Source organism: Mesoplodon densirostris, chromosome 4 (genome assembly GCF_025265405.1).
Source record: "Mesoplodon densirostris isolate mMesDen1 chromosome 4, mMesDen1 primary haplotype, whole genome shotgun sequence".
NCBI lineage: Eukaryota > Metazoa > Chordata > Mammalia > Artiodactyla > Ziphiidae > Mesoplodon > Mesoplodon densirostris.
In genome coordinates this window covers 119,445,830-119,464,464 of record NC_082664.1, presented here as the reverse complement: position 1 = coordinate 119,464,464, position 18,635 = coordinate 119,445,830, and the positions used below count along the sequence as shown (strand labels likewise).

The 18,635-nt window shown below is 48.8% G+C and overlaps 1 protein-coding gene across 11 annotated transcripts in view; it reads left to right on the top strand.

Moving 5' to 3' along the window:
* Positions 1-18,635, top strand: part of PPCDC (phosphopantothenoylcysteine decarboxylase) — a 108,214-nt gene that overhangs the window by 20,032 nt on the left and 69,547 nt on the right. For 9 of the 11 annotated variants that reach the window (XR_009531784.1, XR_009531788.1, XR_009531789.1 and 6 more), the window contains one exon: positions 2,589-2,757. Coding sequence is in view for 2 of the 11 variants with exons in the window: in XM_060096986.1 (XP_059952969.1) it covers positions 2,589-2,757; positions 3,147-3,232 (255 nt within the window). In the remaining 9 variants the exon portion in view is untranslated. Of the gene's footprint in view, positions 1-2,588; positions 2,758-3,146; positions 4,025-18,635 lie in introns of those variants that run through there. The other 2 variants (XM_060096986.1, XM_060096985.1) reach the window with 2 other exon arrangements.

Genomic DNA, 18,635 nt, shown 5'->3' with positions numbered 1-18,635 from the left:
ACCATCTCACCAAATCTCCAGGCTTCCCACTGGTCGGTCAGTAGCCAGCTGATGTGACAAAGCACGCTGACCTCTAGGAGCTAAGCCCCGGCCCGGGCCAGTTCTCTGAGGGCTCCTTCCTTACTCCCAAAAGCTCTGCTTCCCTCTTTTCTTCAAAGCTGCCACCACTCCCTGAAATCTTTGGGGTTCCCTCCTACTGAGTTGGCTGAGCAATGGAATATGTTCCCAGGACCAGCCCTGAGGCCCTTTGCCTCAAAGGTTTCCCTAGAAGGTGCAAGTATTTCAAAGAACTGCAGGGGCTTCCCTGGTGGCGCAGTGGTTGAGAATCCGCCTGCGGATGCAGGGGACGCGGGATCATGCCGCGGTCTGGGAAGATCCCACATGCTGCGGAGCGGCTGGGCCCGTGAGCCATGGCCGCTGAGCCTGCGTGTCCGGAGCCTGTGCTCCGCAGCGGGAGAGGCCACAGCAGTGAGAGGCCTGCGTACCACAAAAAAAAAAAAAAAAAGAAAGAAAAAAAACTGCAAATCTTACACTGCTGTCATCATGGTCTGTGGCTCTGTGCTCTCTCAAAAGATGTTTTTTCCTTATATTCCCCAAAAGAAGCTTGCCCTGCTTCCTCCCTCCTTCAGATTGTCTCCCTTTCCAGTGTCCAGAACTTGGGGTGCCATTAGAGCTGTGCGCTAGGTATGAACCTGTGTTCCCAGTCTCAGGGCCCTTGGCCTGGGTGATGTGCATCTCTGTCTGCTCTCTGGCCCACTCAGGCTCTAGCCCTTCTTTGCGCTAAATAACCAAGCAGATCCAGAAAGAGGAGGTGACTTCCCTGGGTCACCAGTATAGCTGGCAGCTGGTCTCCTGACCCGGATCCAAGCCTTCTCTTCACCCAAGCGGATTCCCGAGGGCAGAGCCTGAGGTGCTGCACACAACATTGGCCAAACAGAAGTGACTCTGGGAACTGATGCCTCCTTTCAGCCCTCCTGCTGCTGGAAGGTTTGGAGGAGCTGTGGTTTGTCCAGGAAGTGCTGAGTTTTGAGATGAGGTGGGAAAAGCTAGAGAGGTGCGGGACATGGAGGTATTGAGTTTCTGCTCTGGTTGGTGTGCTTTTCTTTGAGGTCATTGAGAACCCCAGCCCTGCCAACACCCACCCCACACGCAGTCAAGGGACTTTTCTAGGTATGCTCATGACTTCTGCAGAAGCAGCGGGTGGCACAGGGCCAAGAGGAAGTGTAGACTGAAACTGTCCACTCATAGCCAGGTTGCCTCATTGTGAGGACTTGGTGGGAAACAAACGCTGTGTCTGGGATGACGCAAGCCCCCAGATCCTGAGGCTGTGTGCTGACCAACTTCCTTCCTGTCCCCAGGAGAGGGCAGGGGCACTGAGGAGGGCAGGCATTTTCCCTGGCCTGTTCGTGGCATTGTTCTCTGGACTCCCCCTCTTTTTGCAGACAGGCTCCACTTCAGGGAAGGGGTGTGCCAGCCGCTGTCTCCCTGAGGGGCCCACAGCCCAGGCAGAGGCGCCTGAAGCAGTCAGAGCCCAGGGGAGCACACTCCTGCAGGCCCCAGAGCTTATTTCTCCCCGAGGCAGCCCCTGGCCCAGGGAGCCTATGCCTGTAATAATAACAGGAGCTACTATTTCTGGAGCCTGTACTTTGTGCCAGGCCTTGTGCAAACAGCTTTATAAGTATTCTCACCCTCTGCCCTTAAGACCACCCAGTGAGAGGGCTTTTGCAGAGAGGAAGCTGATACTCCCAGCATGAAAGAACTTGTTCAAGTTCTCATCGCTAGTAACAGCAGATAGCACAGCAAGATTTGAACCCAGGTCCATGTGATTGCAAAGCTCACAGCGCTAAAGACTCTGAGCTGGTCTGTCCCTTTCATAGCTGCTCTGGTATGTGACTTGGTGGGATGGCCTGGACATCGAGAGGTAGTGAGGTTGCACGATGCAGTGGAGGATGGCATGGGCGGTGTGCAAAGCCTTGCCCTGGATCATCGTCTGGTGTGTCCTTGGGTAATGGTTCACCTCTGGGAAGTGCAGCTTCCCCTCCGTGAAATGGGACAGCAACTTCGTTACAGGGCCGCAGTGAGGGTTCATGAGATAACACATGGGAGAGGGTTTTGTCATGTGGAAGATGTTGTTTTCATGGCCAAGCTTTAGTTGGCCTCAAGTAGAGCTGGTGTCAGGATAGATGAGCCCACCTGCTGGGCAGTCTGGTCCTTAGCTTTGTAGGAACCACAGGCCTGCCCCCTGCTTCCCAGGGTTGCTTCAGTCTGTGAGGTGTGGCTGACTGTGAGAAAGACAGAGGCTTGGGCAGAGGGAGCCCTTTCTGCACAGAAAGGAAGGTCTGCTTGGAGGTGGCTAGGCCATTGCTAACATTGGTAGAGCACCTCCTGTGTGTAGGGCCCTGTGACAGAGCCTATGGGGAGGTGAGAGAGACCAGGAGACACAGCCCCACCCCTAAAGTATATGATACAGCTCCTTTCAGACAGTGGCTCCCAGTCATCCCAAGTCCTCAGCTGGCGGTGGGTAGGATTTGGGAAGGCCGGGGTGGGGTGGCAGGCAGAGCAGCAGGCACCCCCCACCTTTTTCACAGACCTGTGTCATCCGGGCCTGGGACCGCAGCAAGCCCCTGCTCTTCTGCCCGGCGATGAACACCGCCATGTGGGAGCACCCCATCACCGAGCAGCAGGTGGGCCAGCTCAAGGCCTTCGGCTATGTCGAGATACCCTGTGTGGCCAAGAAGCTGGTCTGTGGAGACCAAGGTGGGTGTCTGGCCAGGCTCACGGCTCATTCCCACAGCCTGGGCCGCGACAGGGCTCAGCTTCAGATCCCAGCCTGTTGTGACCTCCAGCTCAGCTTGCTCATCTGGGAAATGGAAATGGTAATTCCTGTCTCTCAGAGTTGTTAGGTAAACTGCCTGGTATCCTCCCTGGCATGCAGCCCATACAGTTCAAGATGGCTGCTGTGACTGTTCCTGGGGCCTGTCCTGTGGGTGTCTCAGAAGGGACTTGCTGGGTCTGGCTCAGGCCTGGTCCTGGCCTTCTCAGGCACTGGGCTCTGGGTGGGACACTTGGGGAGCAGTGGGTGAGGGTGGGTGGGGGATGGTCCCCTGCTTCAGTCTGCAGGGTCATAGCCGAACTCTGCTCCCTAGGTCTGGGGGCCATGGCTGAGGTGGGCACCATTGTGGACAAAGTGAAAGAAGTCCTCTTCCAGCACGGTGGCTTCCAGCAGAATTGAACCCGGGAATTTCTGTCACGCATGTCCCTCTGAACTCAGGTGTTTTCAGGCCAAGTCAGTGAAGAAGGTGGACTTTGGCAAAATATGGTGAAGACTTCTGCATTTGCTGAGTAGTGGTCTGGCCTGGGCCTGCTCGGGAGCCTCCCCAGGAGCCTGACCTGCCCCAGGTTAAACTAGACCAAAGGCCCAGGTCCCAACTTCTTTCAACCAAGAGACACCCGCTTTCTGGAGTTCCTCCCCACCTTTCCCTGGGATGGGCACAGCAAGCCAGGGGAGCAAGCTGCTGTATTGTTCCTGTGCTTTGGGAAGGGGACTTAGGAATGACCAAGAAACCTTGATCCAACGTTGTTCCCAGGAACTGCTTTTAGAAAGAGCCACAGCTGGAGATCCCCAGGCCTTTGGAGCTTCAGCTTCTTGGTGGGGTGCAAGGAAGACTGCAAGTTGGCAAGGCCCTGAGATTTCCCACAGAACGTGCTGTGAGATCGGGGTTACTGAGAATAAAGAAAAGTGACTCTTTGGGAGACTCTGTCCTTCCTTTAGAGCCTCTCTGTGGTCTTAGAGATCCGGGGCCGGGGAAGGGTCTAGGCTGGCAACTGACTGACTCTCCTTAGTTCCCATATCGTATGGCAGGTAAGGGCAAAGGGTTCAGAAGCCAGACAGTCCATAGTTCAAATCCCAGCTCTGCCTCATACTAGCAGTGGGACTAGGGCTCAGGGCTCAGCCTTTCGGACCCTCACTTTCCTCGTGGAGTTGTTGAGAGGATTAAATGAGATAATGTGTGCAAAATGCCTACCCTACTACCTCTCACATAGTAAATGTCAAATAAAATGAAAGTTAGAGCTAGATATGTATTCATACCCGTGAGCTTTTCTAATGTTTACTGAAATAGACTGTCTCATTTTGGGAAAAATAAAATCCCTGACCCTAAGCTGACATGCACTTTATACAAGTGACAGCCACACAGCCAGCAGGGTTGGAACCTGACCGCCAGGCAACCCAGGCCCCTTGCTTCCTGGTGTCATCCTCATCAGCTTTTCTGTGCCTGAGATGGGGTCCTCGGTGTCTGTACCTCCCCCTGCCCCCACAGTGGCACACATGGATGGAGGAAGTAGACTCCAGAGAGACACATGTTCTGCCCTAGAAACCCTCTGCTACCCTGCCTTTGACCTACTGCTGTTTGATGGCTCCTGTGGGTTGGGACTTGTTTGACTGTTTGGAGCTGAGGTTGGGGCTGCCTTCCTGCCCTCTTGCCTTCCAGGCCGGGGTGAGTGGGTACCCCTTGCATGCCCTCGGACCACTGGGGGATAGAGGCGCCTTAGAAGGACCCAGGAAGCCTGCTGGCTGGAACCAAGCCTCCAGCAGCCTCTAAGAGCCTTTATCTCTATAGCACTTGACTTAATCAAGTGATCCTTTGGGATAAAATTGCCTTAGGGCACTAAAGAAAATATAACTAAAATGGTAGCATCAAGAACCAACTTCTGGGCTTCCCTGGTGGCGCAGTGGTTGAGAGTCTGCCTGGCGATGCAGGGGACACGGGTTCGTGCCCCAGTCCAGGAAGATCCCATATGCCGTGGAGCGGCTGGGACCGTGGGCCATGGCCGCTGAGCCTGCATGTCTGGAGCGTGTGCTCCGCCACAGGAGAGGCCACAACAGTGAGAGGCCCGCGTACAGCAAAAAAAAGAAAAAAAAAAAAAAGAACCAACTTCTTTGGCTGGTTTGGGGGTCGGGCATGGTGAGGGCCTGGATAACTGAAATCCAGAGGCAATCCCAAAGTTCCGTTTAAGTGGTTTCCAACTTCCCTCCTTCTGTCCACATCGCCCTTCCTTTCCCTCAGCAACCTCCTAATGAATGGTGAGGCTTCCAGTTTTAACAGAAACTGCTGCTGAGTGCTTGCTGTGTGCGAGGCTCTGTGCTGGGCACTTTAGCGAGGACAGTTGCTCAGGAGACCTGCTACAAAATGCCTGTTTTAAAAAGTCCCAGGAGCAGAGAAGTTCGTAGGCCTGTCTGTGGCTGCTCATAGCAGGACAGAGCCTTGTTGGCTAGAAGGAAAGAGATGTCCCCATGGACATGGGCCAGCTGGGGTCCACCACTCCATCACGGCAGTCCTGCATCCTGTTGCCCATTCTGAATGAGGGTCTGGATGAATGGGCGGGGGCTGAAGAGCCCAGCTATTTCCTGAGCCAGGCTGAAGCTGAGGAGAGGGCAATTAGTGTCTGAGCTGCGTTTACCTGGCCCCATCTGCCAGCAGGGTGCTGAGGTGGGAGTGATAACCACCGCCTTCTCCAGTAAAAATCAGAGCTCTTGTAGTTGTCATCATCTTGGGTAGAAATGTTTCTCAGAGAAGGTGCTAGCTTCCCTGATGATTTTTATAGAATTCTGGAAGTTTGACAGAACAGAACATTTGGGTCTGAAATTCTCAGTCTTGTTTGGCAGCCTGGAGCCTCTAGGCTGCCGTGGCTGCTGCTGGGCAAGAGGCGGAAGTCTTAGAGCCAGGGCCCAGCCTCCACACTGGATCGTCTCCAGCTCTTCCTCCACACGGCTGATGTGTCCCCCTGCCACCTCCCCACTGCCTCAGGGTAAGGCCCTGACTTCGGGGCAGTATCCTCTTGGCTCTCTGTAATCTGGTCCCTGTCTACTTTCCTAGCTCCACCCCTTACCACACACCAACCCTGCAGGGATCCTTGTCCTCTTGCCAGACTGGACAACTTTGACCCAGCTCTGTTGCTTCTTGCCTTTGCACATGCTGCCGCTTTTACTGGAAGACCATTCTTCCCCTGGCTGCCTCCTACGCATGCCTCCGGATGTACCTGGGTGCCACTGCCTTTGGAAAGCCTTGCCTGGCCAACTCAGGCTGGATTAGGTGGTCCTAGCCCAGGCTCCCATTGTGCCCCCTCTTATTTATTATACCATGGAGTTGCAATAGTCAGTTTGTCTCCCTAAAACTGGGATCTCATGGAGGGCAGGAGTTGTCCTATTCCTCACAAAACCTGGCAAGTCATTCCAAGCTTTTTTGTACTGACAGAATTTTTAAAAGCTTTGTGTGTGTGTGTGTGTGTCTGTGTGTGTGTGTATTTGGGGGGTTGCTCGTTTCTGAGCCAGGCACCCAACCTAGGAGCCATAAAAGCAAAGATTGATAAATTTGACTATAGAAAAATAAACAGTTCCACCTAGCAACAGCCCAAAGGCAAGGTCAAAAGACAACAAATGGGAAATTATCTACAGGTCATATAACAAAGGGCTAAATCCCTTAATATACAAAGAGTTCCTCTACATTGATTAGAAGAAGTGGAAGATCACAAAAGAAAAGTGAGCAGAGGATAAAAAGAGTCCACATAAACACACACACACACACACACACACACACACACACACACACACGACTATAAAAGCTATTCAGCCACATTCAGGAGGAGAGTGGTGCAAATCAAACTACACTGAAATGAAAGTTTTCACATACTAGGTTGGTAAGGGTGTTAGGAAATCGCACCCTCATACTTTGCTTGTCGGAGTGTAAAATGATACAACCTCTTTGGAGAACAATCAAAATTACATATTCACCTTACCTTTTGGCCCAGCAATTCTATTTCTAGGGATTTGTCCCACAGATACACTCACATATATGACATTAAGTCTGAACAAGGCTATTCTTTGCAGCATTGCATATGGTAGTAAAAGACTGGAAACATTCTCCCCATCTAACAACTGAAGGTTGGTTAAATAAATCAGGGTCATCCCTGCACTGGAACACCACACAGCTGCAAGACAAAGAGTGAGGAAGTTCTCTAGGCCTGATACAGGATGATGTCTGAGATACATTGTTAAACAAAATGCAAGATGGAGAACAATGTGTATTGCATGTTAGCTTGTGTATTAAAAAAATGAGGGGAGAAAAGGAGGATCTATTCGTATTGGCTTGTATTTGCTGGAATACTTATTGAAAAATAAATAAGAATCCAGTCCATTGTTTGCCTCTCAGTGGGGGAACTGGGTGGTTGAGAAACAAAGGTGGGAGGCTGACTTCATTTTAAGTTTTGAGCCAGATGAATATATTATCCACCACAAAAGCCACAATTACATACATTTTTTAAAGGGTTCCCTCTGCCCTTTATCCAGAAGTTCTTAAGAATGACTTGGCAGGGGCATCTGAAGATTTCCATCAAGGCCTTTGGAGTAGAAACGGTTTGTTTTTCTTGTCAGGAGCTAATAGAGGAAGATGACTTCTGAGTATCCCTGGGTGCTCCCTATAAGCCTTTGAGGTCTCTGATCTCAAGGACCTTATGCTCTTATGGGAAGAAGACTTAAGGCTTTAAAACAATCAAGTGACAGAGAAAATCAAAAGTGAGACTGTGTGGCACAGACTCTCTGAGTGCCGTGATTCAGAATTGAGAAGCAGCCAGGGTGGGCCCTTTGGAGGGAGTGGCACTCAGGCTGGTGCTCACTGGAGGGCCAGCGTAGTTAGAGTGCAGGCAAAGGTGGAGATGCACTGCCACGTGCTCGATGTGGGATACCTGGATGGGATCTTAGACTCCATGTGCTGAAGTCGGAGCTGTACAGCAGGGGAGCCACATGGTGAGTGTGGAGTGCAGTAAAGATCAGCTGCGTGGTACGTGCAGAACAGATGGGAGACTTGAGAAGCTGGAGTCAGGGAGGAAGCCAGATGCTAAGTCAGGGAAGCCAGGCTGTGCTGAAGGCCTTGGCCACACCCATGGTTCTAGAAAGGGAAGGGATGCAAAAATGAGTGATGGCGTGAAGGAAAATATTAGAAAGTGTAAAAGCCACAGTCCTGTGGCAAGTGGGGGGAAGGAGATCTTAATGACAATTGTGTGCATGGTGGTGCAAGACTTAGTAATGGTTCCCAGTCCCACCCACTAAAAAGAACTTTGCTTTGCTTACCACAGTCTTTTCTTTCAGGATTGTTCAGCCTGCCCTCATGGTTCCCGGACATTTTGTGGTGTAGAATTTGAAAAAACAAGATTGAGATATAGAACTGAGATATAGATACTGAGAAGATGGGAGGAAAAGGGAAGGAATCTTTTGGGGTTGGTTCCAGAGTGTCCTTTATTGTGACAAATTCTGGTAATGCATAAAGGGAGAAAAAAAGTAAAGCATGGAGCATAGATTTGGTTAACTCCATCCTAAAGAGCTGAGAGGGGCCTGAGTGGAGGGATGGCAGCAGAGCCATGCAGGCTGGCCAGAAGTTGGGGTACATTCTGGGAATTGGCTTAACAGAGTCTCCAAGCTGCTAAGAGGTACAAGAAGGTGGGGGTGGGGAGTAAAAGGATTTTTGAGGAATGTTGCTGGGGATTGTGAGTTTGACACACTTTAATGTTCTTCGAGAAACCCAAGTAAATATTGGGTCTTCTTTTAAATTAATTAATTAATTATATTGAAGTATAGGTGATTTACAATACTATATTGGTTTCAGGTATACAACATAGTGAGTCAATATTTTTATAGATTATACTCCATTTAAGGCTACTATAAAATATTGGCTATATTCCCTGTGCTGTACAATATATCCTTGTGGCTCATTTATTTTCTACATCGTAGTTTGTACCTCCTAATCCCCTATCCCTATCCTTTCCCTCCCCCCTTCCCTCTCCCCACTGGCAATCACTAGAATATCGGGTCTTTCAAATTCCTTTGCCAGTCTGTGCTTCTTGGAGTGTGACTCTGTGCAGGATTGAGCCATATGGAGCCCTAGATTATGTCTGGGTTATGTATATGTGTTATGTGTTCCTTATACTGCTGAGAGTTTCCTTGATTTCACTTCACCCTCCTAACATAAAGCCTCATGACAGAATCAACTAGTATATTTAATTCCATTTTATAGATGGGAAAGTGAGGGTCACCCAGCCAGTTTCTCTTTCTGCCCTAAAGCTGCCTCCAAATAGGGTGCCCCTGCAGAACCAGAGCTCCCACCCTCATTAGCATTTACCTCCCTGCGATCTGTTGAAGCACCCCCTCCACCACACACCACCACCACCAGATACCTTTTTTTAGTCCCAATTTAGCAGCTGCTTCATTACGTTTTTCTTCCTGTAGCTTCCTTCATACATATATTGTTTCTAGGGCAGCATGAAAATCTGAAACGTCACGCAACTGCCTCTGAACAAAGAACCCTAGAGTCAGATCCTAGTGACTGACAGGTTGTTTACACCGAGAGCTTCCTGGTGGAACAGAATATAATATTTGAGGCAGGCTTCGTGCCACCTGGGGCAAGGCAAGGGGAAGGAGTAGGCCAGGAGAACTGCTAGCTGTCTAAGAGCAAAGGAATGCCAGGAGCAGGTGGGTGTCAGGGCAAAAGGCAGATGGGAGATTTGAGCTTCAGGGTCTTTGGAGGACATGTTGCTAATCCAGGTGTGATCCGGGAGCATGTTATCCCCTTGCTGCAACAGGCTGGTCTCATGGTGGCTTTATCTGCTGAGATTACATGATTACCCTTTGCCTGCTGGCCCAGATAGCAGGTCCCTGGGGATTGGAGGCCCAGCAGACTCCTTTTTGGGCCTCTAGATTCCTGGAAGAGCGGGAGAGTTCAAAGGTGCCTTCTGTTCACGTGGGCAAGGTAGCTGAGGGCTGAAGGGTTTCCAGCTTATAGCGATGGGCTTGGAAGCTGCCAGCAGAAACACGTGGATGCACGCAGGAAGGAGAGGCTGGAATGCTCCTCAGGGCCTTCAGTGGAGGGTGGAGGTGAAGATCGTTTCTTGCTCTTGGGAGAGATCATGGATTGGGAGCTCATATGTCACTTGGAACTTCTAAAAATCACTCTCTTGGTAGGGGAGAAGTTTAGCTCTGGAGCCCCATTCTTGGGGGGAAGCCAGCATGATGGGAACCGGGGAGAGAAGGCCATGGAAGGGGACTCATGTTTATCTGGCACCTGGCCTATGCCAGACAAGTGCTTTGCATACCTTATCTCATTTAATCCTCTAAGCAGCCTTCAAGATAGGCGTTGCTATCCCCATTTAAAAAAATAACCTGAAGCTCAGAGAGAAGGATATAAAAATCCTCCTAACTATAAACCAAGACGTGGCCTCTTAGAGGGGAGAGTAGAAATGGGTGATGGTGCTGCTCACACAGGCTGGACCTAAGTTGGGAATGGAGAGAGGTGCAGGTAGGCTGACCATGTATTTTGTTGTCGAAAGTGGGCTCTTCTGGGACTTACCTGGTGGTCCAGTGGTTAGGAATCTGCCTTCCAATGCAGGGGACGAGAGTTCAATCCCTGGTCAGGGAATTAAGATCCCACATGCCGTGGGGCAACTAAGCCCATGTGCCACAACTACTGAGCCTGCACCCTTTAGATCTAGTGCGCCACAACTAGAGAGCCCATGTGCTCGATATCCCCCGCTCCACAACTAGAGAGCCCACATGCCGTAATGAAAGATCCTGCATGCCGCAACGAAGATCCCACATGCTGCAACCAAGACCCAATGCAGCCAAATAAATAAATAAAAAGAAAGTGGGCTCTTCTGAGAGTGAAAAGGGGCAGTAAGTGTGCCAGGACAATAGGCATCAACTGGGACTGTCCTGGGAAAACCAGGATGTGTTGCCACCCTGCCACAGAGCACCAGAGGGAAGTACTGCTCAGAAGCCATGCTCTGTGAAGTAACAGCTACCATTTATAACATAATCCTCGTAGCAGTCCCTAAGGGGGAGCTTATTATCCCCATTTGACAGATGAGCAGACTGAGGCTCAGAGATGTTACTTAATGTTCTCAAGGTCCCACAGCTTTTAAGCGGGGAAGCTCTGGCTGGCTTCAAGCCCTGGTTCTTCCTGTGGGTCATGCTGCCTCCCAGGCTCAGGGCCTTTGGAGGAAGACCAGAGAAAGAGACCAAACAGAGAAACAGAGCTGGAGTGTGGCAGACCATGTGATAGTCTCTGTGTGGCCTCTCCCAGGACTGGCATGTGAGCAGTGGCTGAGGAAGGTGGGTGAGTGTGTGGCGGGAGGCTGGGGAAGGGTGGAGGCTCCAAAGACTTCTGCAGCCTTCTCTGATCTTCCTGGACCTCCAGGGGGGGCAGTGGCCAAGGCCGGGAATTTCTAGGAAAATAAATCGTTGTGTTGCCCCATGTCTATGAGTGGTGAACAGGAACACTGAGAAATCGAATGACAGGTATCCTGGAGTCAGGACTGTCCCCTCTGGTCTACAGAGCCTGTTCTGGCTCCAGCTCAGTCCCTCTGGGGGTCCTGGAGAGACTGTGCAGGTCTGGGATACAGGAATACTCTAGATCAGGGGCAAAAGTCTGCAAGGTCACACACATATGGAGGGTTTGTGAACCTTGGGGTTAGTTCCTGCTACGTTCACCAGCCAGCCTGACCTTCCAGGAATGGGTCAGTGGCCATAGCGCTGACAATGGAGGGCCCAGCTGAAACCTCATATGGCCTTTGCAGGCTCCTTAACTTGTTGCATCACAGGTGGATGGGCAGGGAATTGGTCGCTGGTCATCCAGCCAGTCAGACCACACCACCTGTGTGCACTCAGACATGGGCTGACAGGGCTGGCAGGTCTGATAAGGGAAGAGAAGTTCCTGCCCTCAGAGATGACAGGTCTGCCTGGGGTACCTCCCTCAAATACAGTAGCCTACGGCCTCTGCAAGCCAGTGTTGCATAATCAAGGGCTGATCATGTTTCTTCATTCATTAAAAAAATTTTTTTGAATTAATAAACTTTATTTTTTAGAGCAGTTTTAAGTTCTCAGAAAAATTGAATGGAAAGTACAGAGTTCCCACATACCACCCATCCCACACATGCACAACCTCCCCATATTCACATTTTTCAAAGTCTGTGTTCCAGACAGTGTCCTGGACCAAAGACCCAGCCCTGTCATCAAGGCACTTCCGGTTCAGTGAATAGACAGCAGAGCAGAAAGACCAGCCCAGGGAGGGAGGAAGGGATGGCGGTAAGTAGGCCTAGGGTGCCAAGTGAACCAGCAGGACAGCCCACCCACCCTGCCGGGGAGGTCTGAGGGACGAGGAAGGATCTCAGAGGAGGTTCTACCCGGGCTGAATTCTAAAGGTGGTGTGGGCATTAGCAAAGAGTAGGAATGGCAGGAGTGGGATGCAATGTGTGCAAAGGCCTGGGGCCAGATGGCACACCTGAACCAGGTTCTGAGTCTGGCTCTGAAGTTGGACATGGTAGGTGGAGGTGGGAGGAACCTCATCCTGCAGAGCCCAAAGCCAAGGGGTTTAGTCTGAGGAGGAAGGGTCCAGTTGGGCCAGAGCAGGCAGGAGGGGCTTACCAGTGTGGGCGGGGCCAGCAATGGCCCTTGAAAGAGTTGGAAAGCTCAGGTGCTGGATTGTGCAGTTATGGCTTTAAATGTGTCCTGAAGATGCTTCAGGGGTTTTCACTGATGCCTCAATTGCCAGGCCCTTGAGGACAGGATCATTTTTCTGATGGCTGGGTGCTAACGCCTGCTTCACTTCTGCCCAGATATAGCCTTGGGTAACCGTCTCACATCTCACAAAGAAACAGACGAGGCCCACCTGGTGAAAGTCTGTGCCTAGAAGAACTTCTCGGATCATGTCAGGTTTTCTCCATGTATTCATCCCTTGTGGTGGTTCCAAGGGAAGAGGGGTATGAGAAAAAGGAACCCTTTTCTAATAGACAAGCTGACCAAGGCACAGGGAGGGCAAGGACTTGGACCCCTCACCCCAGCATGCCAGAGGCAGAGCCTGAGGCCCCTGGGAGGGGCAGCAGCCAGGACTAGAGTAGGTGAGAGTGCCCCATGCAGTCGAGGCTCAGAGCCTCTGCTTGCTTGTTTAGAAAATGGAGACAGTAAAGTGTGCCCTTTCCCTGTGACTCTGAAAGTGGGATGAGGATATGGGGCTCTGAGGCATCAGAGAGCAAAGATGGTCCCAGACCCAATTAGAGAATTCCCAGAGCGATCTGGTGGTGAGAGACAAACTGCTTCCCTGTCCCCACTGCTCTGCCTGCAGCAGAGGAGCCCCACCCAGGTGATGAGAACCTACCTGCCCGTTAGAGGTCTTGGGATGTGAACACACCCCTCTCACAAGCTTCTGGGAGAGCATTGTGTGCTAGGCCCTTTGCATACATGATTTGTACTTCATCCATCATCCTGTGAGGTGCCCACCATTACCATCCCCATCCCCATTTTACTGGTGAGTAAACTGAAGCTGGGGGAGGTGAAGTGACTCACCAAAGGCACAATCTGGTGAGTGGCAGTGCTGGAATTCAGGCCCAGGTCTGCCTATCTCCACGCCCACCCTCTGCTCTTCATCTTCTTGCTCCATTTGGGCAGGACGGAGTGGTGTGGTAATGAAGGGGCTTCGCCTAATTAGACAAAATAACTCTGTGCCTCAGTCATGCATTCGTTCACTTGATCCAACTTTGTTCTGCATATACCCCAAGCCAGGAACTGTGCTCAGTGTTGGGGATACAGTGTGGAGCAGAAGCAGATGTGCTCCCTGCTCTCAGGGCTAGCTGTCTAGTGGGAGGGATAGACCTTTATCAGACAAGGAAGAGGAGACACTTTGATAAGTACCATGGAAGAAAGATAAGGGTGCTATGAGAGGGGTAACCATGGGGCCTAATTTAGTGAGGGGGAGAGGGGAGCTTCAAGCAAAGACTTCCTGGAGGAAGTGAGCAGAAGAAAGATGAGTGAGCAGGAGTTACCCAGGGAAAGATGAACCAGAACGTTCCAGGCTGAGGCTAATGTGTGTGAAAAGGAAGGAAGGAGAGGGATAGCTGGGGGAACTGAAAGAAGGGTCGTGAATAGGGCAGAGGGTAGTGGTTTAAAGCGGGATAAGGTGGGCAGAGGCCCAGTGGGACAGGGCCTGGGGGCCACAGCAAGTGACTGTGGGAAACCAAGGCAGGTGCCTATGAAATGAGAACTTTCTTTCTCATGAGCTAAAGTGAACATACAATACAATGCACGTAGCTTCCCCAAAAGTTTGGGCTGCATTAATAGTTGCATAGCATGCAGGTCAAAGGAGGAGATTATTCCTCCCTCTGACTCAGACTGCACGTGAAGTGTTGTGATCCTTTCAGGGCCCCCACTGCCCAACATCTGCAGAAGAAGAGCCAGCACACCAAACAGGTGTACAAAAACCAGACTGGATGGGCAGGGAAGAGCAGCCTCAGGAGACAGGAGTATGTCCTAGACCTCTAAAGAATCTCCTAGAGGCCAAGTTCAACCCCATAAAGGGAGAAACATCCTGGCAGTTAGGGCTTATGAAATATGGAGTGAAAATGGGAGGTAGTGAGCCTCTTGTGCTGGGGAGCAGATGCCAGAGGACCAGAGATGTGGAGAGGGACCCTGCTTAGCTTAACGTGTGGTCGAGATTCAGTCCTTGGCATTGACTGAGCACATAGTGTCTGCCTTCTCCCTTCCACCTCTGAGCTGGAGGCTCACCACACATGTCCCCAAAACACAGGGTCTTGGGCCATGCAGATGGTGAGGCTGACACTGCCTAGCATGGGGTGGGCTCTGGGTTTGTCCTGCTTAGACTGCTTTGGGGAAACCAGGCATTGGGAATGGTGGAGGTCTTGGACCTGTGGGCTGGCAGCTGCTGGTCACTATCTGAGGTCACTTCCTAGGACACCTTTTCCAGAATCCTGAGTGTTTTCTAGTACCCTGGACCTTCTAGCCGTCTACCACGGAGTCCCCACTCAATCAGAACCTAGGAGAAGCCAACAAACGTCTCCCCACCTCCCCATTAACTGTGTGTATACTGAGACTTCCCAGAACTCCTTGGTTTCCCTAAAGAGAGGGCTGCCCTGGCTCTCATACATCAGAACTCTCACTCTTTTTTTTTTTTTTTTTTTTAGTTTCTGCTTTATAACAAAGTGAATCAGTCATACATATACATCTGTTCCCACATCCCTTCCCTCTTGCGTCTCCCTCCCTCTCACCCTCCCTATCCCACCCCTCCAGGCGGTCACAAAGCACCGAGCTGCTCTCCCTGTGCTCTGCGGCTGCTTGCCACTAGCTATCTACCTTATGTTTGGTACTGTATATATGTCCATGCCTCTCTCTCGCTTTGTCACAGCTTACCCTTCCCCCTCCCCATATCCTCAAGTCCATTCTCAAGTAGGTCTGTGTCTTTATTCCTGTTTTACCCCTAGGTTCTTCATGACATTTTTTTTTTCTTAAATTCCATATATATGTGTTAGCATACGGTATTTGTCTTTCTCTTTCTGACTTACTTCACTCTGTATGACAGACTCTAGGTCCATCCACCTCATTACAAATAGCTCAGTTTCATTTATTTTTATGGCTGAGTAATATTCCATTGTATATATGTGCCACATCTTCTTTATCCATTCATTGGATGATGGACACTTAGGTTGTTTCCATCTCCAGGCTATTGTGAATAGAGCTGCAGTGAACATTTTGGTACATGTCTCTTTTTGAATTATGGTTTTCTCAGGGTATATGCCTAGTAATGGGATTGCTGGATCATATGGTAGTTCTATTTTTAGTTTTTTAAGGAACCTCCATACTGTTCTCCATAGTGGCTGTACCAATTCACATTCCCACCAGCAGTGCAAGAGTGTTCCCTTTTCTCCACACCCTCTCCAGCATTTATTGTTTCTAGATTTTTTGATGATGGCCATTCTGACTGGTATGAGATGATATCTCATTGTAGTTTAGATTTGCATTTCTCTAATGATTAATGATGTTGAGCATTCTTTCATGTGTTTGTTGGCAATCTGTATATCTTCTTTGGAGAAATGCCTATTTAAGTCTTCTGCCCATTTTTGGATTGGGTTGTTTGTTTTTTTGATATTGAGCTTCATGAGCTGCTTATAAATTTTGGAGATTAATCCTTTGTCAGTTGCTTCATTTGCAAATATTTTCTCCCATTCTGAGGGTTGTCTTTTGGTCTTGTTTATGGTTTCCTTTGCTGTGCAAAAGCTTTCAAGTTTCATTAGGTCCCATTTGTTTATCTTTGTTTTTATTTCCATTTCTCTAGGAGGTGGGTCCAAAAGGATCTTGCTGTGATTTATGTCATAGAGTGTTCTGCCTATGTTTTCCTCTAAGAGTTTGATAGTTTCTGGCCTTACATTTAGGTCTTTAATCCATTTTGAGCTTATTTTTGTGTATGGTGTTAGGGAATGATCTAATCTCATACTTTTACATGTCCCTGTCCAGTTTTCCCAGCACCACTTATTGAAGAGGCTGTCCTTTCTCCACTGTACATTGCTGCCTCCTTTATCAAAGATAAGTCGACCATATGTGCGTGGGTTTATCTCTGGGCTTTCTATCCTGTTCCATTGATCTATCTTTCTGTTTTTGTGCCAGTACCACACTGTCTTGATTACTGTAGCTTTGTAGTATAGTCTGAAGTCAGGGAGCCTGATTCCTCCAGCTCCGTTTTTCGTTCTCAAGATTGCTTTGGCTATTCGGGGTCTTTTGTTTTTCCAAACAAATTTTGAAATTTTTTGTTCTAGTTCTGTGAAAAATGCCAGTGGTAGTTTGATAGGGATTGCATTGAATCTGTAGATTGCTTTGGGTAGTAGAGTCATTTTCACAATATTGATTCTTCCAATCCAGGAGCATGGTATATCTCTCCATCTATTTGTATCATCTTTAATTTCTTTCATCAGTGTCTTATAATTTTCTGCATACAGGTCTTTTGTCTCCTTAGGTAGGTTTATTCCTAGATATTTTAATCTTTTTGTTGCAATGGTAAATGGGAGTGTTTTCTTGATTTCACTTTCAGATTTTTCATCATTAGTGTACAGGAATGCCAGAGATTTCTGTGCATTAATTTTGTATCCTGCAACTTTACCAAATTCATTGATTAGCTCTAGTAGTTTTCTGGTAGCATCTTTAGGATTCTCTATGTATAGTATCATGTCATCTGGAAACAGTGACAGCTTTACTTCTTCTTTTCCAACTTGGATTCCTTTTATTTCCTTTTCTTCTCCGATTGCTGTGGCTAAAACTTCCAAAACTAAGTTGAATAAGAGTGGTGAGAGTGGGCAGCCTTGTCTTGTTCCTCATCTTAGTGGAAATGGTTTCAGTTTTTCACCATTGAGGACGATGTTGGCTGTGGGTTTGTCATATATGGCCTTTATTATGTTGAGGAAAGTTCCCTCTATGCCTACTTTCTGCAGGGTTTTTATCATAAATAGGTGTTGAATTTTGTCAAACGCTTTCTCTGCATCTATTGAGATGATCATATGGTTTTTCTCCTTCAATTTGTTAATATGGTGTATCACATTGATTGATTTGCATATATTGAAGAATCCTTGCATTCCTGGAATAAACCCCACTTGATCATGGTGTGTGATCCTTTTACTGTGCTGTTGGATTCTGTTTGCTAGTATTTTGTTGAGGATTTTTGCATCTATGTTCATCAGTGATATTGGCCTGTAGTTTTCTTTCTTTGTGACATCCTTGCCTGGTTTTGGTATCAAGGTGATGGTGGCCTCGTAGAATGAGCTTGGGAGTGCCCCTCCCTCTGCTATATTTTGGAAGAGTTTGAGAAGGATAGGTGTTAGCTCTTCTCTAAATGTTTGATAGAATTCGCCTGTGAAGCCATCTGGTCCTGGGCTTTTGTTTGTTGGAAGATTTTTTTTTTTTTTTTTTTTTTTTGCGGTATGCGGGCCTCTCACTGTTGGGGCCTCTCCCGTTGCAGAGCACAGGCTCTGGACGCGCAGGCTCAGCGGCCATGGCTCACGGGCCCAGCCGCTCCACGGCATGTGGGATCTTCCCAGACCGGGGCACGAACCCGTGTCCCCTGCATCGGCAGGCGGACTCCCAACCACTGCACCACCAGGGAAGCCCTGTTGGAAGATTTTTAATCACATTTTCAATTTCAGTGCTTGTGATTGGTCTATTCATATTTTCTATTTCTTCCTGATTCAGTCTTGGCAGGTTGTGCATTTCTAAGAATTTGTCCATTTCTTCCAGGTTGTCCATTTTGTTGGCATAGAGTTGCTTGTAGTAATCTCTCATGATCTTTTGTATTTCTGCAGTGTCAGTTGTTACTTCTCCTTTTTCATTTTTAATTCTATTGATTTGAGTCTTCTCCCTTTCTCCCTTTTTTCTTGATGAGTCTGGCTAATGGTTTATCAATTTTGTTTATCTTCTCAAAGAACCAGCTTTTAGTTTTATTGATCTTTGCTATCGTTTCCTTCATTTCTTTTTCATTTATTTCTGATCTGATCTTTATGATTTCTTTCCTTCTGCTAACTTTGGGGGTTTTTTGTTCTTCTTTCTCTAATTGCTTTAGGTGCAGGGTCAGGTTGTTTACTCGAGATGTTTCCTGTTTCTTCAGGTGGGATTGTATTGCTATAAACTTCTCCCTTAGAACTGCTTTTGCTGCGTCCCATAGGTTTTGGGTCGTCATGTCTCCATTGTCATTTGTTTCTAGGTAGTTTTTTTATTTCCTCTTTGATTTCTTCAGTGATCACTTCGTTATTAAGTAGTGTATTGT